General features: G+C 37.3%; 3 protein-coding genes across 3 annotated transcripts; 2 read left to right on the top strand and 1 right to left on the bottom strand.

Moving 5' to 3' along the window:
• Positions 1-7,680: 7,680 nt before the first annotated feature.
• On the top strand, positions 7,681-12,179 carry LOC133311383 (translocase of chloroplast 120, chloroplastic-like). Its single transcript, XM_061512426.1, is given in 3 exon segments — positions 7,681-7,862; positions 8,217-9,794; positions 9,796-12,179. Coding segments are annotated over 2 exon segments (3,681 nt in total). The 5' UTR covers positions 7,681-7,862; positions 8,217-8,244; the 3' UTR covers positions 11,927-12,179.
• A 3,023-nt stretch (positions 12,180-15,202) lies between these two features.
• On the top strand, positions 15,203-21,197 carry LOC133311384 (uncharacterized). Its single transcript, XM_061512427.1, has 8 exons — positions 15,203-15,349; positions 15,536-15,583; positions 16,262-17,034; positions 17,467-17,852; positions 18,052-18,239; positions 19,695-19,761; positions 19,833-19,920; positions 21,071-21,197. The coding sequence occupies exons 2-7, from the start codon at positions 15,552-15,554 to the stop codon at positions 19,881-19,883; spliced, it is 1,497 nt and encodes a 498-aa protein (XP_061368411.1). The 5' UTR covers positions 15,203-15,349; positions 15,536-15,551; the 3' UTR covers positions 19,884-19,920; positions 21,071-21,197.
• A 247-nt stretch (positions 21,198-21,444) lies between these two features.
• Positions 21,445-23,519, bottom strand: LOC133311385 (uncharacterized). The gene is made up of 3 exons (XM_061512428.1): positions 23,325-23,519; positions 22,395-22,827; positions 21,445-21,808 (listed from the first exon to the last, which is right to left on the bottom strand). The coding sequence occupies exons 1-3, from the start codon at positions 23,473-23,475 to the stop codon at positions 21,457-21,459; spliced, it is 936 nt and encodes a 311-aa protein (XP_061368412.1). The 5' UTR covers positions 23,476-23,519; the 3' UTR covers positions 21,445-21,456.
• Positions 23,520-25,925: the final 2,406 nt, after the last annotated feature.

Below are 25,925 nucleotides of genomic sequence, written 5' to 3'. Positions count from 1 at the left end.
ATCGTCTTCATTGACGACATTTTGATTTACTCCAAGACGGAGGAGGAGCATGTGGAGCATTTGAGAACTGTTCTGCAAGTGCTGAAAGAGAAGAAGCTGTATGCAAAGCCTTCTAAATGTGAGTTCTGGCTCAAGTCTGTGAAGTTTCTTGGGCATGTTATTTCTGCTGAGGGAGTTGCAGTGGATCCGAACAAGATTGAGGCCGTGCTGGATTGGGAGAGACCCAAGACAGTTACGGAAGTGAGGAGCTTTCTGGGTTTGGCAGGTTACTATCGGAGGTTCATCAAGGGATTCTCCACCATGGTTTTGCCATTGACTCGCCTTACTCGGAAGGAGACTCCATTTGTGTGGACTCACGAGTGTGAGGTCTGTTTTCAGGAGTTGAAGGAGAGACTGACTACTGCTCCTGTGTTGGTCCTTCCTGATCCTGCGCTTGAGATTGAGCTTTACACCGACGCCTCCGGGAAGGGGCTAGGTTGTGTGTTGATGCAGTTGGGCAAAGTGATTGCCTATGCTTCGAGGAAGTTGAAACCTCATGAGGAGAACTACCCTACTCATGACTTGGAGTTGGCTGTTATTGTGTTTGCTTTCAAGATTTGGAGGCATTATCTTTTTGGTTTGAGGTTTGTGGTGTTCAGTGACCACAAGAGTTTGAAGTACCTGTTCGACCAGAAGGAGTTGAACATGAGGCAGAGGAGATGGATGGAGTTCATAAAGGACTACGACTTCGAGCTAAGGTATCATCCTGGCAAGGCCAATATGGTAGCTGATGCTTTGAGTCGGAAATCCAGTAGTTCATCCAGTTTGTTACTTGGTAACTTTGATGTGGTTGAGAAGTTCCGCAACTTGGCAGTGACCGCTCCGTGTGAGAGTGTACTTCTCGGATTGGAAGCATCTGATGTTGTGAACGAGCTGCTTGAAAAGATTAAAGAGGCACAAGTTCAGAGAGAGTGTCTGGATTATGTGAAGAACCAAGACGGTGTGTCTTGGAATGAGGATGGAGTGCTTTTGTTTCAGCAGAGGATTGTAGTTCCTCGAGGCCCATTGACAGAGGAGATTATGGCAGAAGGCCATAAGGGTCAGTTTTCTATCCACCCTGGTGCTACTAAGATGTATCAAGACTTGAAGAAGAACTTCTGGTGGCCGGGCATGAAGAAAGATGTTGCTGTCTTTGTGTCTAAGTGTTTGGTTTGCCAGAAGGTGAAGATTGAGCATCAGAGACCGTCTGGTGAACTTCAACCTCTTGAAGTACCACAGTGGAAGTGGGAAGGTATTTCCATGGACTTCGTGGTGGGATTGCCGAAGACTCAGGCGGGTTGTGACTCTATTTGGGTCATTGTGGACAGACTGACGAAGTCTGCCCATTTTCTTCCAGTGAAGGTGAGCTTCACTACAGAGCAGTTGGCCAAGCTTTATGTCCGCGAGATTGTGAGGCTTCACGGGGTGCCCGAGAGTATCATTAGTGATAGGGACCCGAAGTTCACATCTCGGTTCTGGGAGGCGCTGTAGGAGGCTTTTGGTACGCAGTTGAGATTGAGTACCGCCTATCACCCTCAGACTGATGGACAAACTGAGAGGACCATCCAGACCTTGGAGGACATGTTGCGAGCTTGCACGTTAGAGCAGGGCTCGGCATGGGATAGGTACCTTCCTTTGGTTGAGTTTTCTTACAACAACAGCTTTCATGCTAGCCTGGGCATGGCGCCCTATGAAGCACTGTATGGTAGGAGGTGTCGGACTCCTACTTGTTGGTCCGAGGTTGGGGACAAGGAGCTTTTTGGCTTGAATTTTGTCCAAGATACCACCTTGCAGATTCAGATGATCCGTGAAAAGTTGAAGCAGGCGCAGAATCGCCAGAAGAGCTACTATGATGTCAAGCATCGTCCACTGGAGTTCAGTGAGGGTGAGCACGTGTTTGTGAGACTTCCACCTGTCACGGTGTAGGTCGGGCACTCGGAGTGAGGAAGCTGAGCCCGCGCTATATTGGGCCATACCAGATCCTTGGTAGGGTAGGACCTGTTGCCTACCGGCTTGCCTTGCCTCCGAACCTGGCTAACATCCATGACGTGTTTCACGTGTCTCAGCTTCGGAAGTACATAGCAGATCCGTCGCACGTGGTGCAACCGGATGATGTGGAAGTTCGGGAGAACCTAAAGACTCCCGTCGGACCACTCAGAATTCTCGATCGTGGCGAGAAGCAGCTGAGGAGCAAGATCATTCCTATGGTCAAGGTGCAGTGGACCGGAAGAACTCCTGATGAGTGTACTTGGGAGCGTGAGGATGAACTTCTCCGGCAGTACCCCGAGTTTCGACCAGGTATGTTCTGATTTTGAGGTCAAAATCCTAAAAAGGTGGGGTGAATGTAAGAAGCCGCACCGTTAATTAAGGTATTTAATTAATTAATTATGCAAAAATAAGAAATGATTCCATAATTGACCTTAATAATTATTTATGAGGCTAAATAATCATAATAAGGGATTAAGAATGCTGAAAGTCGCTTTTCGGAAGAAAAGTGCAGATACCGGTTCTGCTAGTCGGTATAACTGTGTACTGAAAAAGTATCCCAGAAAATTAATGTAAGTGCATGATAATTACTAGGATAATATGTAGGACTTGTAAAACGAGTTTCAAGTCCAAATAATGAGAACTGGTGCTAGAAACCGGTACTGACTTGGAAAAGCGCGTACCGGAAAGTTTCTCAGAAAATTATAAGAAAAATATGATAATTCTTAGAAAATTATGTAGTTTCAGAATCCTAAGTTTGGGATTAAAATGCTAAGCGTAGAAATTAAAGTTTATACTGTGTGTTTAAGTGTGTTTGGGCTATAAATACTCCCATTATGGGCACAAAACCCTAGACTCTTTCATTCCTGCGTGAGTAAGCTGATCAGCTTGGGAGGGAGCACTGTTCCATTGCTTTCTTCTCTTGTTCTTGACCAAAACTCAACCTTGAACCCATTTTCTTGGTTGTTTCATCATCCTAAACACTTGGTGTGAGTGAGAGACATCATTGTGGGTGGGTGAGGGTGTTCTTCAATGGTACTCCAGCTGCTGTTGGAGAGAGTTTTGGGGCTGACTTGGTTGGCTTGTTGGTGGAAGCTTGAGTTGGGCATTTTGTTGCTTAAAGAAGCAACCTTTGGGTAGAAAGGTCAAGTCTTGGTGTAGCATTTTCGTACACCATATTTCCAGTAGCTGTTGAAGCTGTTTTGGGAGCTTCTTGAGCAGTTGAACCTCTGTTTTGGCCTTTGGTATGTTGTACCAACCTTTAACTTGAGTGTTAAGGCTTAAAAATGGTAGCTTGATGCATGATAAGGTTAAAAGATGATAACTTGTTGTTGAGTAATGTTGAACACGCCTAGAAATGCATGATTAGGTGTTTAAAATCGGTAAAAGGGAATCTTTAAGGGATATCTTCACGAAAATACAGAAACTGCATTCTGTCGTGAAATATCCGGATATCTGCCCGTGGAATATCCGGATATGGGATATCCGGATATGATATCTGGATATGGGATGTCCGGATATGATATCCGGATATGTGTATTCGGATATGGGGTTTTGGGATATCTGTATATTGTATATTCGGATATGGGATTCTGGATATCCGGATATTGCATATCCGGATATGTACAGTGAGATATCCGGATATTGCATATCCGGATATGGTCCCGAGGAATATCCGGATATCCTGGGATTTCACAGAACAGTAGCTGTGCTGTACATACAGTAGGCTATTGGGGGTTTGTAGACCCTAGATTGATGAAGTTGAACTTCTGTTTTTAATGGACTAAGCCAGAATCATGAGATTTAGGGCTTGTGGCTTTGTTAGAAGCTTTAAGACTTGAAAACGTAATGAAAAGATGTTGTCTTTAATTGTATGCATGTGGTACATGTTTATTGATTTATATTTGGTCTATATCAGATTGTGATCTGCTGTAGTTAGACTTTGAGCTTGTGGCATTGGATAGCTAGCTTAGAGGTAAGCTTTCGTGTCCTCGGTTTAGCCATGTTGTGGTTCCACCATGTCCCATGGGGATATGGTATATGCATGCTGTGTTACATGCTTTTGATGATTTGGAAATGGTGTTGAGCTATTATATGTTAGTGCCTTGTTGATATGCATGGAGGTGTTCCACCTATACGGTAAGCCTGAGTATGTAGAACATACAAGAGGGTGAGGCTGTGGGTGGGGTGCAAGCGGTGTTCCTTGTGCTACATGTAGGGAATAGACGTATTCCTACATTTCTCTGGCCAGTAGATAGTGATTACACACATGCCCTAGATATCTGTTGCACTACATAGTTTTGGAACTGATAATGATATAAATGCTTTTTGAACTTATATTGCACATGTAAGTGAGCTTGGGGTGGAAGATCCTTGAGGACTCCTTGTCTTTCTGAGATTTCTAGTTTAGAGATCTCACCCCACGTTTGGGGAATGCTTATTTCAGGGTCAGGTAATGTTGAGACCTCAGGCGGCAGGAGGCCGGAGCTGAGTTAGATTGCTGTTATATTATGCTGCCATGATTGGATGCTGGATTTGCATGCTGCTTATGCTTATAGCTTCAGTTTATGTTTATGGAGTTTTATGTTGAGACTTGTTGTTTACTATGTTATTTGGTGAGCATGGGGATTGTCCATGACACATAGTATTATTATGTCTTGGTTATGTGAGTCTTTTGGAGTTGTAATAATGTACCAGGATATTGTCCGGATTACTTGATGTAATGCCGTGATTTAGATACACACTTTATCTATATATTGAGGTATTTCAGTAGATGTCTTATTGCAATTTACATACAGGCGATATTTTATGAAATTGATTAAGTAATCAAGTTGGTAATTGATAATGACGTCATAATTGAAAAGAAAAAGAATATTCCGTATTTTTAATTAAGCACCGCTTAATACGATGTAATGTAAATATTCCGGGTATACACGGGGTGTTACAGTTCACTTCCTGCATGAAGGGTTAGTATACACATGGCATGAACTACATCATATATCCACAGGCAATAACAGTAATGATTTAACTGCAGCATACTCATGCATTCCAATGGCCAAAGAATTAAACAATCAAACCATCACACAAGCTTCAATTGCATCTTAGTCCTTTCCACTAAGCATACAACCTTGCCCGTAGTGCTTGTCCATTGGCCCATTCTCCAATGACACAACAATATTGTATGAATGCAAACATACCATAATACTAAGATTACCACTCAATCATCCAATCATTAACTATTACTTCCATAAAACTAATGGTGGAACAACAAGATGGATGAACCTCCAAGATCCAAAGGTTTACCTTTATTGTTTCCAATTTACCTTTGTCTTTCGCCAAGTTCCACAATAAAGCTTTCCTCTAGTTCACTTATCCACACCAACCTTCCTTGGTATGACACTTGGTAATTTCTTCCAATCACCAATGTTACCTAAACAAAATCCGGAATTCAATCAATAAAAAATTCATTTGGAATTGGAATTAAAACAAACTTTCCTACTCAACACCTCCATTAAGATGCGTATTTTATCAACTTCTCAATAGTCTCATGGTAACTAAAGGAATCCTTTCATTCACATTAGTCCACAAGGCACCATAATGCTTGACCACAAGGTTAGGCAACTTATCAATCCTTGAAATAATTCAAATACCCAAACCAAGTTCCATTGGCTCCTCCAAGGCTTGATCACTCACAATTGGTCCACTTGCCTCAATCCTAGCAATAATACAGACATAATCAATCAAGGCTTAACAATGCAAGAAAATCCACACTTTCAAGCATAATTTTCCAATATTATTGAAACTAACTCAAATCACAAGCTAACTTCACTTCTACCGTTTATTTACTATTCCTAACAACTTTTACAAAGGAATTTAGTTTCAATCTCTCTTCAACATACCCCATTATTCATGCATTTTCACAAACTAAATCCTAAGTATGGCTTAAACTCAAAATAACCAAATGTGTTAGAGTTCTTACCACAAACACAACCACAATGGTCCAAGGAAAGAGTTCCAAGCCACAAGAATGGAAGACTTCACCTCTACCTTTCAACAACTTTGCCATTTCTCCATATTCATTCAGTTTCTTCATTTCCTATGCATTTTCCATATATTTTCCTCTGATAATGACCTATGGCAAGATCACAACTTTGTCACCAAGCACTTTATGCAACTACTTCATATATGATGAGTCCATGGAGATATCCCTCTCATCAACCACGACTCTAAAGCCCTTCAATATCATCGTAACTGAACAACTATCTTCATAGGTCTTGCAGACCCTTCTCAAACTCGTACAATAAACCACTATTTTCTCTTCAGTGCCAGGCAATGAAGAAGAATAAGATCTCAAAGGGCTAGGCCCCATTGACCTTACACCTCTGCGTAGGTTGTTTCTACCTTGTTGCCTTGATGACAATGCTCTTCAGTAACTCCAAGCCACACTTGGGTCTAACTTAGCAAGCAAAGATTTGTCAAATAAATGCTGCCAAAGAGGCTTCTTGGCCAACAATGAGGAAAAAGAAGAAGAATTTTCCATGACTTTTTTCGAAGCTCTCTGTGAAGCAGAGTGGCGTCAATTTTGTGAACCAATGACTCATGACTAAGGCTAACAAGAGAGGTATTTTGTCCAAAATTTTTTGGCAAATATTCCCACCGGTTGGGAATCAGAAAATACCAGCCATTTGGTGGTATTTTTATATGGGATTTTGCTTCCCAAATAGGAATTATGGGAATATGATTTTTTAAGGAAAATTTTTCAAAATTTTTATACCAAACGTGGGTAGATAAGATTCTCAATTTCAATTTTTCATAATTCTAAAATTTATTCCTCTACCAAAAATCCCTAGTCTTTTGTATCCTTACTTAGGCATTGGAATCCCGGCAAGTGGGCACCCTATCTCTTGTTAGGGGTGTAAATAGGCCAAACGACTTGTCAGAGGTGCAACTACTTTAAGCTTAGCTTAGCCTAACTTGTCTAACAAAATAGAACAGATTCATAAAAAAAAAATTATTTAACAAATAAATTCAAACCTAATTTAATAATGCTTGACTTGAAAGCCCGCAATTTAACCCAAAAAAACCGATGCACAATCGTAAAATCATTAACCTTTGTGGAAATGGATCCTCTCATGTGTAATTTAACATGATCATGTCATTTGGGAGGATCTTAATCATTAATAATTAAATCAACAGTGATGATTGTGTAACTTTCTATCTTTATATTTTTTTTCTCTTCTCCTTTATTACCATTAACTCATCCATGTATGATTATGATTGCTCCACATGACATAATCATATTAATTAGCACACGAAAAAATCAACTCCCAACCCTCGTTTGGCTTTTGCTGTTGTTTTTTTCTTCTCTTGGGCTTTTTAACCTCGTTAAGTACAGGAACTTTTTTTTATATAAATAAATAGAATGATTACCATTTTGTGTTTGTAAAACAAGATGTATACAAACGCATTAATTGAATGTCCCTGAGCAAGACCAACATCAACATCGTCCACCAAATTCGTGATATCAAAGTCAGCATCACTGGGACGGTTGAGATCTACCTTGCAACGTGAAACGCATGGTCTTTGGCGTGCAATAAAAAACAGGTAACCTTTTCTTAAGCTTTTGGTCCATTTCAGCCACCATAATTAGCGCATTTTCGCCGATGATGCCTATGCAGAATTCTCTACCGTCTGATCCAAACCCCTCACGCATCTCTACCCGTTGATCTATCTCTTATCCTGAATTCACTTGCTCGAACTGAAGCAAAGTTCATGTTCATCTCTACCATTTCAGTTTCACCCAACCGAGACGCACTGAGTCTGAGACACCGTTTCCTCTCTCTACTGGGCATAAACAGGTTCGCATTCTTGCTGTTATTCTCTATGAAATTAATTCAATGCTCCTTTTTCGTTTTGCTTGATTATGTTAAACCCTAATAGAAATCACACACACGAGCACGCTAGGGATCTGGTTCTCGTGTACCCTTCTGTTTGTTAATTAGTATGCCGCATAAAAATCGTTATTTTATTTTTCAAATTAAATCTTATTGGGTCCTCAATTCGTAACGTATACTTTTTGTTGGGTTACGATTTTAATTGATTATTGAGACTTGTGTTGTGTCTAATCATCTGAAGGTTTCCGAGCTTCCTTCCCCAACCCCACTAATAGTTTTAATGGGTTTCTCATATCTGATTCCTTTTGGCAAATCTAGGGTTTTGAAGCGACGTTGAAGATTTGTGATGGACAATGAGGTTGAGGTTTTCGATGGTTATGGTGAGGTACAGAGGAAGAGAGTGGACGTCGGGGTTCCCGAGGAGAGCATGGTCGGGTCTGATAAGCTGAAGGATTTGGAAGGTGAGGAGGTTTTTGAGGAGGCAATAGACCCACAAGAGCATTTCCGTGATCAGGAGGATGATGTTGTTGGTAAGGGCAATGATGCTGCCACAGTTAGTGCTTTGCCTTCGACTTTGGTTGATGAAAACCCTGATACTGCAGAGGAGGCGGATAACTTTGAGGAGGCAATTGGGGTTGCTGATGAGTCGTCTGGCAAGCACCTGGAGGAGGAGGTTGAAGTGATTGCTAACCAGGAGGTGGATAAGGATGAGCATGGGCAGCTCGGTAGCATTCATCTAGATGGAGTTGATTCTGGAGGGACCGGGGATGGAGTAGCATGTGATGAATCCTACAGTATGAGGGATGATGGGTTGGAAAGTAGTGATTGTAATGGTGTAAAGGAAGTATCTGATTTAAACACTGATGGAAACTTGGTATTTCTGGAGAACAGAGACGGGGTGGATGTAAACTCCAGTTTATCAACTGAGAAGGCTGGAAATGAGGATCCTGAATACGTAACCCCTAGACAAAATGGTGATATAATCCTCGAAAATAGAAGCACAGACAAGGTGGATTATGTTGTTGCTGAGACTCGTTGGGAATCTGAATTCAATGGGGAGATGCCAAACCAGGGTGCTGATTCTGGGGAGTTGAAGGAGGGTGCTTTTGAACCTGAATTCAGAGGTGATAAAACGTTGGAACAGTTGAATGCTTCAGGTGATCCTTATAGTGAAAATCAAGATGATACAGGTGAAGAAATACACGAACATTCAGCTCATAGGGATTTAGAACTTGAAGGTGAAATAATTATGGATGTGAAAAATGAGATCCTTGGCACTGATATAATCAGCGAGGATAGAAATGGTGAAGAAAGAATATCTGATAGTCAAAGTTCTAAATGCAAAGATAATAGCAATGATGAAACTAAGGATGCTAAAGCCAGATCAGATTCAGAACATCTGGAAGCAATTGGTGAAATAGGAGGTGCTTCTGCTGACCCACATGAAACTGAGGAGGAAAGGGAATTGGGACAAACTGCTGGAAGCTCATCCTGTTTGGAAAATTCTACTGTGGATGAGATACCAACTGTTCAGGGTAGTGGAGCTGATTTAAAAGAAGGAAGTACTAAGGATTATCAGTCTCAGATTTCCAATGAAAATAATCATGGACATCATGAAAACTTGTCTGTGGTTGGGGAACTTGAAAAGATACTAGAGAATAATGAACAAGAGAAGGTTACCACTCAGATCGCTAAAGAACAGAACAGCGAGCGTGCTTCCTTATCTGGAAAATCCATTGCTACTGGCCCCCTTCCTGTTCGTCCTGCTGGCCTTGGACGTGCAGCCCCATTATTGGAACCAACTCCTCGGGTAGTGCAGCAGCCTCGTGTGAATGTTACTGTATCTAATGTGCAGTCCCCACAAATGGAAGACTCCTTGAATGGGGAGGCGGAGGAGTGATGAGACTCGTGAGAAACTTCAGATGATTAGGGTGAAGTTTTTGCGGCTAGCTCATAGGCTTGGGCAGACACCCCACAATGTTGTTGTAGCACAAGTTTTGTATAGACTAGGACTGGCTGAACAACTCAGAGGGAGGAATGGGGGTCGCGTTGGTGCTTTTAGCTTTGATCGTGCAAGCGCAATGGCTGAGCAACTCGAAGCAGCAGGTCAGGAACCACTTGACTTCTCTTGTACAATAATGGTTCTTGGAAAGACAGGTGTTGGAAAAAGTGCAACTATCAATTCTATATTTGACGAGGTTAAGTTCAATACTGATGCTTTTCATACGGGAACAAAAAAGGTTCAGGATGTTGTGGGAACAGTGCAGGGAATTAAAGTACGGGTCATTGATACACCAGGACTTCTACCTTCCTGGTCAGACCAGCGACATAATGAGAAGATCCTGCACTCTGTCAAGCAATTTATTAAAAAAACACCACCTGATATTGTGCTGTATCTTGATAGGTTAGATATGCAGAGCCGAGACTTTAGTGATATGCCACTCTTACGCACAATTACTGAGATTTTTGGACCATCCATATGGTTCAATGCTATTGTGGTTCTGACTCATGCAGCATCTGCTCCACCTGATGGCCCTAATGGTACTGCTTCCAGTTATGAGATGTTTGTTACTCAGCGCTCTCATGTCGTGCAGCAAGCCATTCGGCAAGCAGCTGGAGATATGCGTCTCATGAATCCTGTATCACTGGTGGAGAACCACTCTGCATGCAGAATAAATAGGGCTGGGCAGAGAGTGTTGCCTAATGGCCAGGTTTGGAAACCTCATCTGTTACTCTTATCTTTTGCATCAAAAATTCTGGCCGAAGCAAATGCTCTACTTAAGTTACAAGATAGCCCACCTGGAAAGCCTTACACAGCTCGAGCTAGAGCGCCACCATTGCCATTTCTTTTGTCATCCCTTCTGCAGTCAAGGCCGCAATTAAAGTTGCCAGAGGAGCAGTTTGGCGATGAGGACGGTCTTGATGACGACCTTGATGAATCATCAGATTCTGATGATGAAACAGAGCCTGATGACTTGCCTCCATTTAAACCATTAACAAAGGCTCAGGTGGAAAAGCTGTCTAGAGCTCAGAAGAAAGCATATTTTGATGAGATAGAGTACCGAGAAAAACTTTTTATGAAGAAACAATTGAAGGAAGACAAAAAGCAACGGAAGATGATGAAGAAAATGGCAGAATCAGCAAAAGATCTGCCAAGTGACTATAGTGAAAACGCGGAAGAAGAAAGTGGTGGTGCAGCTTCTGTTCCCGTTCCCATGCCAGATTTGGCCTTGCCTGCTTCTTTTGATTCTGATAATCCCACTCACCGGTATCGTTATCTTGATTCATCCAACCAGTGGCTTGTAAGACCTGTCCTAGAAACTCATGGGTGGGATCATGATGTGGGTTATGAAGGGCTAAATGTAGAAAGATTGTTTGTTCTTAAAGACAAGATACCCTTGTCTTTTAGTGGTCAGGTTACTAAGGATAAAAAGGATGCTAATGTTCAGATGGAAATAGCCAGTTCAGTTAAGCATGGAGAAGGGAAAGCGACTTCGTTAGGTTTTGATATGCAGACTGTTGGGAAGGATTTAGCTTATACATTACGCAGTGAAACAAAATTTTGTAATTTTAGGAGAAATAAGGCAACTGCTGGTCTCTCATTTACTGTCCTGGGTGATGCCTTGTCAGCTGGAGTTAAAGTTGAAGACAAGTTGGTTGCTAATAAACGATTCAAGTTGGTTATTGCTGGCGGTGCAATGGCAGGGCGCGGTGATGTTGCTTATGGTGGCAGTTTGGAGGCCCAATTAAGAGATAAAGATTACCCTCTAGGACAGTCGTTATCAACACTTGGGCTTTCCGTTATGGATTGGCATGGAGATCTTGCTGTTGGGTGCAATTTACAATCACAAATCCCCGTTGGGCGGCATACAAACCTTGTTGCCAGGGCCAATTTGAACAACCGAGGCGCTGGACAAATCAGCATTCGATTAAATAGTTCAGAACAGCTTCAAATTGTTTTGATTGGTCTCATCCCTCTGCTTAAGAAGCTAGTTGGTTGTACTCAACAGTTGCAGTTCGGACAATGACGATGGTGTTAATGTTTTGTTACGATAAGCTGCAGTTCTTGCCCGGTGGGAGGTAATTACTTTATGCTGGCTGCTCTTGCTGGTTGCCATGAAATGAGAATGATACTAAATTGCGTTTTTATGTTTTCTATACCCGAAATTATCTATTATTTGATCATAGTTGTTGTAGTTTCCCTTGTTAGATATTCTCTCTTGGTATTTTTGTTACATTATGCTACTGGACTCTTAAGTAATGCATCTTTTTGATTTTTATCTTCCTCGTATACAATACGGGTGTATAAATTCTTAGTTGTTTCTTGCCCTTACACACTGTCGGAAGCACCTTCTCGTGTTAATTTTTGTTGTCTCGGGGTTGGGATTTTTTTATGTACCTTTAGGGGCAGTCCAATCCGAAACTTATTTTATCGGAAACGATTTGACAAATGTTACTCTGTTTCAAATGTTACTGGGAATTTGAAGGAGTGACCTCCCAACGCTCGAACTTTGGTTCGAGATTTTATTATTTTTCGCCCTTGCTGTACAGACAATGGAAGTCCATTTTGATACCAAAGGAATGGAAATGTGTATTGATTCTAGGGGAGTAAATGAGGCTAAGACAGGCTTTAGCCTAAATCAGCTAGGTTTGTGTAAATTATTTCATACTCGACTTGGTTTGTTAGTCTTATACAAGTTAAGTTATAAGTTTGGCTTGACTTGTTTTTTAAAAATACAAGACTTGACTTTTGATAAATAACAAGACTTCAAAAATGACATAATGCACTTTGTAAAATATAGGTTATAATTAATTTTTTTTATATGTATAATTTGATGGAATATATTTCTTTTCTAACTCAAAATATTAACACTTAAACTATGTTGCTAGAAATAAAAAAAAGGCAAGGAAGTAGAATGTTTAATTACATTTAAAAAAAAAGGAATATATTCACCTACTCATGTGTTAAAAATTCTATATTTTGTTGATTTTTTTGCTTTATCCACACACCAAAACGATTAGAATTGCAATTTGATTTGATCAATTAAAGGCACTTTCATATGAGTAAATTGATAGCATGTGATATTGAATCATCTTGCATAGTATTCGTATTAATATCTAATTAAAAAATCATCAAGTTGTAAAATAATTTAAATTGTACCTTTTGTTTTTTTTTTTAATTATACTTATTGCGTAGCAAAATTTGGCGAATGTTAGAGTTAACAAAACATATGTTTGTCAATTGAAAAGAGAGAAATTGCAAAAAATTACAAAAACATATTTTATTAAAATATGCAAGATATTATTTTATTTAAAAATAATAATATACTAATTTATTATAAAATAGTATAATATAATAATATTAAAAATAAATAAAATATTATATATTAAAAATATGAGCTTGGCTTGGAGGCCAAGTCTGCTAGAATTGACTTATGACTTGATTTCTAAACAAATTTTTTAATGCGCTTAAACTTGTATTACTTTTACAACTGGTCAAGTCAAACTAGGACAAAAACAGACGAAGGCTCTTAACAAGCTGACTGATTAATTTACATCCCTAGTATTGAATGAAAAAAAGGATAGTCATCTGGTTTGTTGACTCTAATTATTCTATTTTAGTTCAATAAGCATATTTTTATAAAAGGATAGTCTTAATTTTTTTTTTTCATATAGTTGATAGTAGTATTTTAGAACTAAAATATAATACTTTCACGTTTAGCTGAACAAAAGGATTACCCCACATCATAAATCGGTAGCATGATAACGGCCCTCAATATTTTAGTGCATTTGTATTGTTTCGCTGCTTCTGTGAGCTAAATGCTTTGAAAATGTCTACTGCTATCATCTAAAAATTTGATAAAACTCATTAAAGGGCATGAGTTTAACCTACCTTTTAAAACACTGGATTAAAAAAATAAATAATGATACTGTATACTGTCGACTTTTGGTTTCTCTGGTATTTGTTGTGCATGGGATTAAATTGTAAGTGGTGAATGTTAACTACATTACAAGGCCATGATTTGTTTCCGTCTACTTAGATTTACATGCGGAATTCTCATAGATGTCATTGCAACTATTAGAAAATGTCACAGTTCCAAGGATTAGGAAGTTTGATGTGCTTTTTTGCTCGAATAATTGATCTTTTGGTGGGGTATTATCTTTTTTCTTTCGGCTCTTATGTTGAGCATGATGCAGCCTAAATAGCTGGCCGGGATATTACAAGAATTACAGGACAAAGGTGTAATGCATTGGACTTGGATTTTACATGTTTGGAGTATTCAAACAAGCGGGATCTGTTCGTCTTTGTTAGTTAATAGATTATTTGAACATGGAGAATGGTAAGTTTGGTTCATTCTTGAAAGCAGGTTAAAAATAAGTACGTATTTTTTCTTTTGAATAAATCATTTTATAATTGTTTAATGTTATTTTATTATAAACTAAAAAATGAATAAGCATTTTATTTTTATTCTTGTTAAAATTCATTTCACTCTAATTTTTTATTATATGTTTTATGTTTCACCTTTTATTTTATTTTATGATATTGAGTGCGGGAGGCCACCCACAAAGAGCATCATTTGCGAGCATCATTTGCTTGCTTGCTTTAAAAAATAGTGTTGCACTATACTTGTAGGTTGCAACACTATTTGTATCGGGCGAGGGTCGTTATTTTTCTCACAAAGCTATTCAGGTTTGCACCACATGCTATTTTTCTTGCCTTTTTATGTAGACTTCTTGGTGTCTAAAGTGTTTGTTTTATCAATTATGTGATTAAGTGCTGGCGAATTGGCATTTGCTTTGCTTTGATGTCTTAAAATAGATTTCTTTGATGATGTCTCTTTGAAATTGAGCTTCTTTTGCTTTATGTTTTGATAGTATTGTCATGTACCATATATAACCTAGGCAGGCGTTTTGACAAATCCGAGTGCATCACTTGCGCTTTTTTGGATATAATTTATTATTACGTCTTGAAATTCACTAGCTCTTTTAATTAAACAAATGAACAGTACATGATAATATATTACAATAATAAGGAGATGGAATTGGAAACCTAAATACTACTTTCCAGCTTCAAAGTATCATACTCCTGAAAAGGGACTTGTCTCTTCAACTTACTAAGCCATTGGTTATCCATACCTAGCACAATGAAAGCATTTCCAATATGCTTAAGAAACACTTATTATTTAATTTTGCTATAGAAACATTACATTTTTTCCTCCACCTCTTTCTCTCTGATCGTTCTGCCTACACACAAAACTTAAGTTGGGTTTTCATTTTAATTAATCTCAAAAGCCGTAGTGACTTCTTACATAATCATATCATATTGAATTTTATTATTTTCCCCTTGTAAATGTAATTTCTTTTTCATTTGTGAACAGGTTATTGTGATGCCGCGAAAAATATTGTTAATGGATCAGTTCAAATGATTCAGTGGAGTGGCTGGGGTCAAGGTAGAAATATATGGCATTCCTTTTCTTTTAAATCTTCAAAAAGACCATGGGTTGATTTAAAGGGTCGCATCTTGTTCAACATCTCTTTTTTTATGCCTCTTTCTCCTTTTGAAATTTTGTGCCGTTCATTCTTTATTTGGACAAATCTTTGAATTAGTATATTAGCTATTGCTTCTTTTTTTGCAGTGGGATGATTCGATAGATGGCATGCAGGGGGAACATCAAATCATGCAAGTATATTTCATTTGCCTACCCCAAAGAAGAAGAAATTTTCTCAATTGAAGAAGTATGAACCACCAAACATTGCAAAAAGGAGAAAACAAAAAAAGTGGAGTAAATTGGAAATATAATATAAAATTATAGATTAAATGAAAAAATATGAATATATATATTAAATATAATATAAAATTTTAGATTAATTTTTTTTTTAAAATTATAAAAATATATGTATTGTTTATAAAAAATAATTTAATATGAAACTGTAATGCAAAAAATAAAAAATGAAATGACATATTTATACTTTAAAAGAAAATAAATTAAAAATTTAACTTAAAAAAATAATACAAAAAGAGAAAAAAATTTAATTTACAAAAATTTATACTTTTACAATTTGTGTTAATTATTATGAGACAGATAAATTGATTTCTTTTTTTTCGCACGTGCATTGTACGGATAATACACTAATATATATATAAAAGAAAATAGTGACAAATTTTTTTTTAGAAATTAATTAACGACAGTGGCCAACAAATTTTTTGATTTTTTTCTCATGCATCTTACGGCTAATGCACTAGGTGTAGATTAAAAATGTTTCAAATATAATTTCTCCTATAAGATATTAAAAAATGAAAACAATAAATATGTTTAAACCAGTTCTCACAACCAATTTGAACCTGTTTGTAATCCTTGCAGAAAGGGAAAGACAGGAAGCAATGTTATCAAAAAAAAAAAAAAAAAGACAGGAAGCAGGAGAAAGGGAGGCACAAGAAGAAAATCAAATCGAATGGACCCTGACGTTGCTCGTTGGTCGTTGGAGTTCCTTCTTCGGAACACAGCCACAGACACTACCCTAATCAAGAAAATCATTTCTAGAATCCCAGTTTCAGACACCGATTCTCGCTTCAAGAAAACCCTTCTCCTGAGAACCCTTCAAGACAACTTGTCCACAGCCTCTATTTCAGAATCCATGCTTGAAACTCTCGAGCTCCTCGAGGAACTCTATCGTTGCGACGGCTCTCCAATCAACGCTGCCATGAACGCCGCCTATTGCGCGGTTGCCGTGGAATGTACCCTCAAGTACTTGGAACTGGACCCAGCCTACCTCAACGCTGTCGAGAGGATATGGCGGGGTAGGGTTCGTTACATGGAGGCATCGGCCTCAGGTGACGGAAGCCTTTTGTTCTCAGAGGAGTTGAAGAGGTGGAGAAGTGAGATTGAGGCTTCGCTATTGGACTCGGAAGTGATGGAGAGGTTGGGCAGCATGAATACCAGAAGAGACGCCATTCACAAGCTTAAGGTTTTTTTGGGCGAAGCATGGGCAAATATGGGTCCTCCTTTTCTTGAGTTAGCAACGTGTTTGTGTTTGCCCCCAGAGCACAGATTAACAGGGAATTTGAGTTGCCAGAGGACTGGTGCTGCTTCTATTGACACTCAGACGACCGAGTTTGATGGACATCAAGAGAAAGGTCTTGAATTGCTTTTCCCTATTTAGTTTCCCTGTTAGATTATAATGGCAATTTTAGCAACCATGTTAAGAATGTATGTGTTTATTTTTTTTTAACAATTTATGAATTTTTCTCCAACCACTGTCACCACAAAAGATTAACCAACGACGGTCACCACAAAAGATTTGATATTTTTTTTTTCGTGCAATGCACTAGTTATGAAGAAAAACTAAAATGCTTAACACTGCCTCTAAGATTACAACTAAAGTTTATAGTCACAAACCAAACCAAACTGATTATAGACAAAAATGTTTCAAATATAATTTCTCCTTGTAAAAAGATTACAACTAAAGATATTAAAAAATGAAAACAATATGTTTCAAAAATGCCATTTAGAATTAAAGGCTAGTTGAAAACCCAAAATCATAATGAGATTTTTTTTTTCATATTTAGTGTCTCCAATGGAAATTCAGAAGGACAGTAAGCTGCTTAAAGGCAAGTGTACTGCTACTGGTGGTGCTGAGGAAGTGGATCCATCAACTAGTATCAAAACTGTCTCTATGCTGAGCCATGAAGTCCAAAAGCATGGGAAATCCCATGAATGTAGTCCTTTGGAGTTGCATATGTCTGACATTGTAAGATCTGAATTGGCAATGAAAGACATGAATAAGGAGCCACCTATTGAAAATCAGAATAGAGATGCAGATGTACCTGATCCACATGCTTGCCAGAGTATTAATGAAAGAGATGCTAAGCTTAATGAGACCACCTCTGTCTATCGGAGTGATGTTGATCACCCAAGCTTGATGGAACGAAATAGTACGGCTCGTGTTTATGAGGTAATTATGCTTGTAAGTTTTTATTCTGGTGCCGGATTCCTTTTAAATCTTCAAAAAGACCATGGGTTGATTCAAATGGTCGCATCTTGTTCAACATCTCTTTTTCATACCTTTCTCTCCTTTTAAAATTTTGTGCGCTCATTCTTTATTTGGACATATCTTTGAATTAGTATATTAGCTATTGCTTCTTTTTTTGCAGTGGGATGATTCGATAGATGGCATGCAGGGGGGAACATCAAATCATGCAAGTAGATTTAATTTGCCTAGCCCAAAGAAGAAGAATTTTTCTCCATTGAAGAAGTATGAACCAGCAAACATTACAAAAAGGAGAAAACAAAAAAAGTGGAGTCAATTGGAAGAGGAGACTCTAAGGACTGCGGTAAACAAGTATGCGCTTGTTCTAAACTGGTCAAACCATAATTTTTCATAGTGGATGTCATGAACCAATTCTCTCTAAAGTTTAAGCTGTTAGGTGAAGGCACATAAATTATTTTATATTTTATCTCTAGCCATGGTGAAAGCTTTGTCACTGACATATATCTTTAACATGTCCCCTCATATGAGAGCCTCTCTTTTGTACTCGCTTGAAGTATAGACAATGCATAGGCACACTTACCTTTATGTTCAAATTCAATTTTTTTTTTTAAAGAATGGAGACAACAAGGATCGTATGGTAGGACCACTTGGTCATAGAGGCTCTTATACCATATTAGATGATTAGGAATACAAAAAAGAACAAGAAATAACATGGTTCAGCCTTAAAAGCCTAACGTATTCTCCCCCTAACTTGTCCCATGGTCAGGGAGGTTCCACTCCCTTTAAGTAGCAATTGATACATTGTATTGTCTACATTTCACGCCTACAATCAAGGGAACAACATGATTTGTTTCCCTTTGTTTTAGTTAGATTAGTGGTCTCAGTTGGGTTAACAATCTTCCCATGTTTATCTCCACTAAATTGGCTGGTATTGTCAACAATCTTCCCATATTTATCTGCACTTATTTGGTTGGTGAACTTGTCAGAATGTAGAAACGATGCTCTGTATCCCAAACGGGTGAAATATGTTGATCAGACGATGGTTGAGGAGGCGATGGTAGAGGCCAAGGCTTTGCAGAGTCACTGTATTGGCCTTAGGTAAGCTAAGGATCAAGAGGGAAGGTGAATAGGGCACAATTATGACTGATGAGGAGAGAATTTGGCAGAGTTTCTGCAAGGTGAGCAGTGGAGAAGAAGATCCTGCTTTAGGTTGAGTGGTCCTCTATATATAGGATGGAAGAAGATTCCCTTTTAGCAAGGGAAGTATGACGACATAATCGTTTCAGCCCTGTGAGCCCTATTATGGTGTGAGGCTACGTGATCCCTGATATGGAAAAGGTCATGCGTGCGTGGGAAATTTGAGGAAACACCTAAACTGAGGAGCCAAATGCTCTCAGGTGCTAAATGTCTGGGGCCTTACGGGCAGCCATTTGGGCCGTCTAGGTAAGGCCATCCGGCCGGTTCAGAACAGTTAGCATTATCTCCAACAGTGGATTTCAGTGATACAAAGTTTCGCCATATTTGGAGTGTTCCTGGTCTCTTTATTCATTTACTTTTAATTTGTCACTCTTTTTTCTACATTTTTTGATATATTGATGGAATGTGGAACTCTTGTTTGTTGAGTTGTGATTGATGAGAGCATAGTTGTGATCTCAGTAGTCAGTTTCACACCATTTCACCACTGCAAGTGTTTTGAGTTACTCACTGCAACTATGATACCATTTCTACTCCACTTAAGAATATGAATAGAATTAGTTACAGTTTCAATCCAATTTCATATTCTCATTCAACTTTTTTCCTCTACAGTTTTGGCAGGGGAAACTGGAAATTAATCTTAAATTCTCACAGAGATATATTTGAAGAGAGAACTGAGGTAAGCATACAAAAAAACTATGGGTATTTTTTAAATTTATGCTTTGGATGTCAATCAAATTATTTTCTCAGGTTGATTTGAAGGACAAGTGGAGAAACATGACACGTTATGGAGGCAAATGAATTGTTTAAAGATGCATACCTCTTGAATACTTCAGAGGTATATTCTTTTGTCTTTGTCCTCTAGGGTAAATATGGTTGATAGCAGTTGCACTTTCATTTTTTTTTTTTGTTTTTTCTTGAGATTATAGATGTTGTTAAAAAATATAAACAATAGATGTTATGTATGGTTAGAACTTATTAGGAAATATATATATATATATATATATATATATATATATACACACACACATATATATATATATATATATATATATATATATATATATATATATGAGGTAGGATCCTTTGACACTGGTGTCAAATTTGAAGTTTGACACCTCATCTAAGAGCCATTAGATCAAAAAAGATCAATGGTGTCACATGCTTACAAATTAGAGTCGTTGATCTTTTTTGATCTAACGGCTCTCACATGAGGTGTCAAAGGATCCTGCCTCTATATATATATATATATATATATATATATAGGGAAAAACTACTCTTATGCTACATGTGATGACTTTCTCTCCTACACACCCTTCGATAACTGTGCCACCTTTTTCTTTTCTTTTTATTTTTGAGATGGTGGAGCCCACAAATTTATCTCTATGACATGAGATAACTTATCTCCTTTAACATGAAATTAATCAAACCCATATATATATAGCCTTTTGTTTTGGAACATGTCCTCTGTATTGCTTCTAGCATAGTCTTAACTTACTATATCTTTCGGTTAGTTAAATCAGTTAGTTACTGAGCTGTCATCAGCGGTAGCTTCTTGAAGAAGTTTTCTCTGCTCATATAAGACATTCCTTTGTACTGGAATAGAAACTCAACTAGTGCATTACTCGTGCGATGCACGGAGGAAAAAGATCAAATTTTTTGACTTAGGTAATATATACAAATTAATATTTACATGTGAGTTGTGTAAATAGTGTGAAAAATAAAGAAAAAAATCTCCTTAACCTTCTAATTCATTTTACCATTATGTGAATGGTTTTATGAAATGTGTTTAAAACTCTCTTAAAATTGAATATTCACTTAGGCCATGTATGAGCAATTTTATATTAATATGTTAAAACTTCAGTAATTGAGTAAAGTTAATGTATGCAAATGAAGAAGTTTATACATTTTATTTATGTTAAAATTATATATTTGTTAGTCAATATTTATTTAAAAATATATAATGTTTGATGTTTCTATCTATGTAGATAAATAGAAACATAAAAAGAAAAAAAGTGCAGTTAACTTGGTACACATAAAGAGTCATGAAGGGGGACTTGTTGGCAGCAAATAGCAGTTGCTTGGGGGAAGGCAGGCCATGTTTCATTTCGTGACTGCAAAATTTTCATCAAATCAAACCTTGTTAAACGTACGACCTAGTGCTGAAGAGAAGCCGCAAAGAACAAAGCCGAAATTCAAAAACTAGTTGAGCTTTTCCTTGGGTAGATCCTTTAGATTCTTGTAACAATTATCTTAAAGAACAGTGAAGATATTACAATATAGAAATACTCTGCAACTATAAGTGCTGTTGTATGTAGAAACCTTCCAATACCAAATCTCCATATATAGAATAAAAGACAGTGAAGGCTATAAATTATTTGCAAGTGGTGAATTTGCAGGTGACATTTCCAGCACCAGTGTTAGCCCTCTTGAAGCGTAGAGCTGTAAGCAGAACACTCCTAGTTGAGCCCATCAAAGCCAAATTCATGTGTTCGACTACGCCAAGTGGATGATAAGAGAATTGAAGGCTGTTATATGAGTTAAGAAGTGCAGTTACCCCTTCTCTCAAAAGAGTCCTGTAAGGATCTCCTCTCCCTTGCAACCCATTCCACAGTGTAATGTCTGTTCCGTATCTCCTTGCTGCCACCATTCCAAAAGCTACTGCTACTTTAGTGTCCCGGTTCACTCCCCTCCAGTAGCATTTATATTCTGGCATTGTCCACTTCCTGACAATTTAGAAAGTTATTGATATTCTTGTAATTAAACATGTTTATGAAAGTCCTGATTTTGTACAAGGAAGGAAGCATGCTATTGAATTTAGCTATTAACAGATCTACCACTATGACTTTCTTAAAGTCATATAAGTATTTCAAACTAGTAAAATCAATGACATAAATGTACCAGACCCTCAGGATCCTGCCTATAAAGCAGAGAACTAATAGGCACAACAATTAAACCTTTTTTGGTATAGATCTCATGAAACCATGAGTTCTTTACCAATTCAAATGCTTGATTACTCTTTTTTTTTCTTTATCTTAATACAAATGCAGGGTTCATCGCATCAAGTTCACACGTGCAACTATTCTGAGTAGAACTCAGAATAGTGGCACTGCTACTCTGCTTTCTTGTGGAACACATGCATTTGCAGCATGGTGATGAGTGTTGCTTTCACTGGTCCTACTTGCATCGCATGCACACGTAATGTATGCAGGTGGTCCAATCGGTGTCAAGTTTCAACAATAATTATAGAATGGAATTATGAGCCTCTGCTTGGAGCTGAAAATTACTCTTGGATAAGGGTTATAAACTTACTGTGATGGACATGCTGAAGCTTCTGCAAAAATCACTGGTGGTAGTGGTGGCAAGGGTGGCAATGGAGGAAGTCCAGGCACTGGGGGAAGATTGAAATGTGGAGGAGACATGGGTGATGTGACTGGTGCTGGCACTGGGTTAGAAGATCTTGGGCAGTTTTGCATGGGCTGAGCAGGCTGAGCAAGGAGAGGATCCACCGTATACATCTCCATGTCAAACATCCTAAACATGAGTCTAGGATTTTGGGCAGCACCAGCACCTTCACCGCAACCCATTGAACCTTGCCCACTTCCTGAGACACGGACAGAACAACCACTCAAGTCCGGTGCACCATCGAACCTCATTGTATAGCTTCCAAACCAATTACATGTTTCTTCTCTTGACATTATGATTTGTCCATTGCTGTCTGCACAGGACAGAGTTACTTTTGCACCTGTAACAAGCAACAGGGTTCAAGACAATAACTTTCTGATGTAAAATGCATTTAATAACTTAGGTCCACAAAATTTAGAATATTGATCTTAATTAATAAATAGATGATGACCCAACAGTATTTATTGAATATCTTGATGGCAAGTTGGTGACCTGTTCAAACTTCATTTATTGAGGGAATGAAAAAGGTTAAAAGTAACGTTAATTGTGCATACTTTTTATCTAGGAAATTTGGCTGATGAATTAGAAAAAATTATTGAAACAAGAAGCAAATAAAATTTCTTTCACATCACAATGTGGGAGTTAAATGAGATAAATAAGTATTTGAAATAAACATTTCTCAAAACATACAACAACAGTGCTTTTCCCTCCTTAAGTGGAATCAGCTATACGAATCAAAGCTAGTGCATTTTATTTTTTATTTACAAAAATCAGGTGAAAACACTTCCAAGCTCCAACCATAGACATGAACAAAATGATGAAGGGCATAGATCTCACCATTAACAGGATAATCGAAAAGGGATATCTGCCCATCTTTGCATTGGTCACATAGGACAGTGCCAGTGACCATAGTATCACCTTGCGTTCCATCAATAGTCACCGAAAGAATGAGAAATGCTGCAAAGAAAAGCTTCTCCGGAAGCTCCATGAATACTGTAAGCCCACTAAGCAAAAGGGAAGAAAAAAAGAAATGGATTGGTGCTATCAGAATGTGATGAACACTTAAATAAATGAGGAAAAAAGTGAAATAGCATCAAATAGAGGCACATATTTTTCTAACTCTCAACTGCCTCTTTTAATGCTGTTCGAAAAAACACTTTTTCAAACTGGAATGAAACTATGAAAATAGTACGGTAATCATTAATGCTAGTAAAAACCGTGTAGCAGATGTAAGATGCTATGAATTTAAATGCATCACTCCTACTCTAATGAACGCAATAATTAACGATTCCTTTGGCTTTATAAAGTGTTTTAATATAGAAATTTTACGTTCTATCAGAAAAAAAAAAAATCTTAACAGTTCACTACAATAAAAAAATGTTGAATTAATGGAGAATTTTAGTTCTTAAAATATATTTTTCTACACTGCTTAATAAATTAATCCAGAAATATGAAACAAAACGTAAATTGATTTCCCTTCTCCCGTAATTTAAATTTAATATAAGTGTTCACCAATTACTTAAACAATTTAATTTTGTATTATTAATATTATAAAATTCATTTTATCATCATCTAATTATGATGTATCATCCCATCATTTGAGGAATCTGACAATTCATGTGTTATTACGATTTGTTGAAAAATGTGAGAATACATCATTAAATCAAGGGGATTACTTACGAGAGAACTCTCATGTTAAGAGATAAATAAAGTAGGCCTCATCAATTTTTAGAAAAAAGAAAAAAAAGAGAGCACATTTTTCAAAGTGAGAGTAACATGAGATATCAATCTCATGCAACATAAGAGTATGATTTTCCTTAAATCAAAATATAAAACTTTTTTATTTCACTAATATATCGAAATTGAACTTTTATGCACGTAATGAACGAATTATGAATGAGCAAATTATTTATAATATATTTATAAAATCTTCATATTTTTTCCTTGGGTTTACCGTGAATCACTGGATTAATAGAAATAGTACTCTTGAAACTTTGACCTATTAAACAAATAGGAATTATTGTTTTTCATGTTATAGTTATCTCTTGCATATACATAAAAATGTGTAAAACTTACGTAAGCTCATGTGAATAAAAGAGAAAGATAAGAATAACATGAACCCCACACATTTTTATATGTGTATATGAAATAAAATTATTTACTAGAATATAAATAATATTAATCCCTTAAAAAAATCAATTGAGTAAACGTTTTGTTTTGGCGGAGATTTTCCTTTTAGAGCAGCATTCATTTGAAATATAAATTGACATAACAGGAAACCATGTTGTGTACAGAATCGCATTAAAATTCATTCCATTGTAATGTAAGGAGCAAAAACAATGCAAGAAGAGCAAAAATAGTAAATAATAATAATAATAAGAAATTTAATATAACTGATGATGATAGTGTGTCATGGTCAGAATTAAGACAAAAATTTGTGTTAGCATTGAAATGTAGACGTGGGGAATGCATAGCCGGTGCAACTTGAGCTGATAGCGCCATGGCAGTGATGGGTATTATTAGTTAGCCGTCAAGGTAGAGTAACAACATTAATGAAAAAACCCCCAAAATTTAGAAAAATAAGTTCATAGTGTGAACTGTATCCGGTTCAGATTTCAGAAGAAGCATCCATTTGCTGAAAATTTTCTCCTTTCCAACCACACATCACATGTAATGCCGGGATTTATTAGTTCCATACTACTTATTGCATTCAGCTAGAAAAAGCAGGTTCAAGATTATGTGATTTTTAAACAAGCATAATTTTATATGTGCTCCCATCATTCTTTATTCTTTTTAATTATAGCTATAGGAGGCTTTCTATTATAGAAATGACATTTCCAAAAATATATAAAACAACAATGTTATTTTCGGATAAATATAAAACTTTATTTGGGTAGAATTTAATATTTTGAATATGTTTTAAAATTTAAATGATGTGAAAAAGAAGTAAGAGTTAGAGTGAGAGTTAGAGATTAGATTACAAGATAACTTTCATTCACATATCATGGGAAAGCACATACCTACCCCCATCGTGAGAATAAACTTTGGAGGCGTTTGGTACTGTAGAAATTTTTTTGTATCTTGAAATTATGATTAACTGGAATATAGTTAGAACAAAAATTGTCTGGAAATTTTATGAAAAAGGTGTTTGGTAGGACAAAATATTACCAGGAATATTGGTTAATTTTTTTGAAGAAGTGTTTGATTGAAAACAAAATATTGCTGGGAATATGATAAAATTTTACGAAAATACCCTCCTAAAGAATAACTTTTATAAAAGACGATTAACACACAAAATAACAAAACAAAACGCAAAGAACGACCTGCTGCATCGTTGGCGAGGTGGTTTCATAAAAGACTGATGCGAGGTTCAACAAGTTTCGGTCGGACACTGTAGTGCAGCACGATGGAGAGGTGGTTTCAGATTTTGTGAACCAC

Source organism: Gastrolobium bilobum, unplaced genomic scaffold, assembly GCF_033153095.1.
Source record: "Gastrolobium bilobum isolate Gb01-03AN ecotype WA unplaced genomic scaffold, APGP_CSIRO_Gbil_v1 utg15966, whole genome shotgun sequence".
NCBI classification, from domain to species: Eukaryota; Viridiplantae; Streptophyta; class Magnoliopsida; order Fabales; family Fabaceae; genus Gastrolobium; species Gastrolobium bilobum.
Note: the sequence above shows the minus strand (reverse complement) of the source record. Positions and strands in the feature narration are given on the sequence as shown.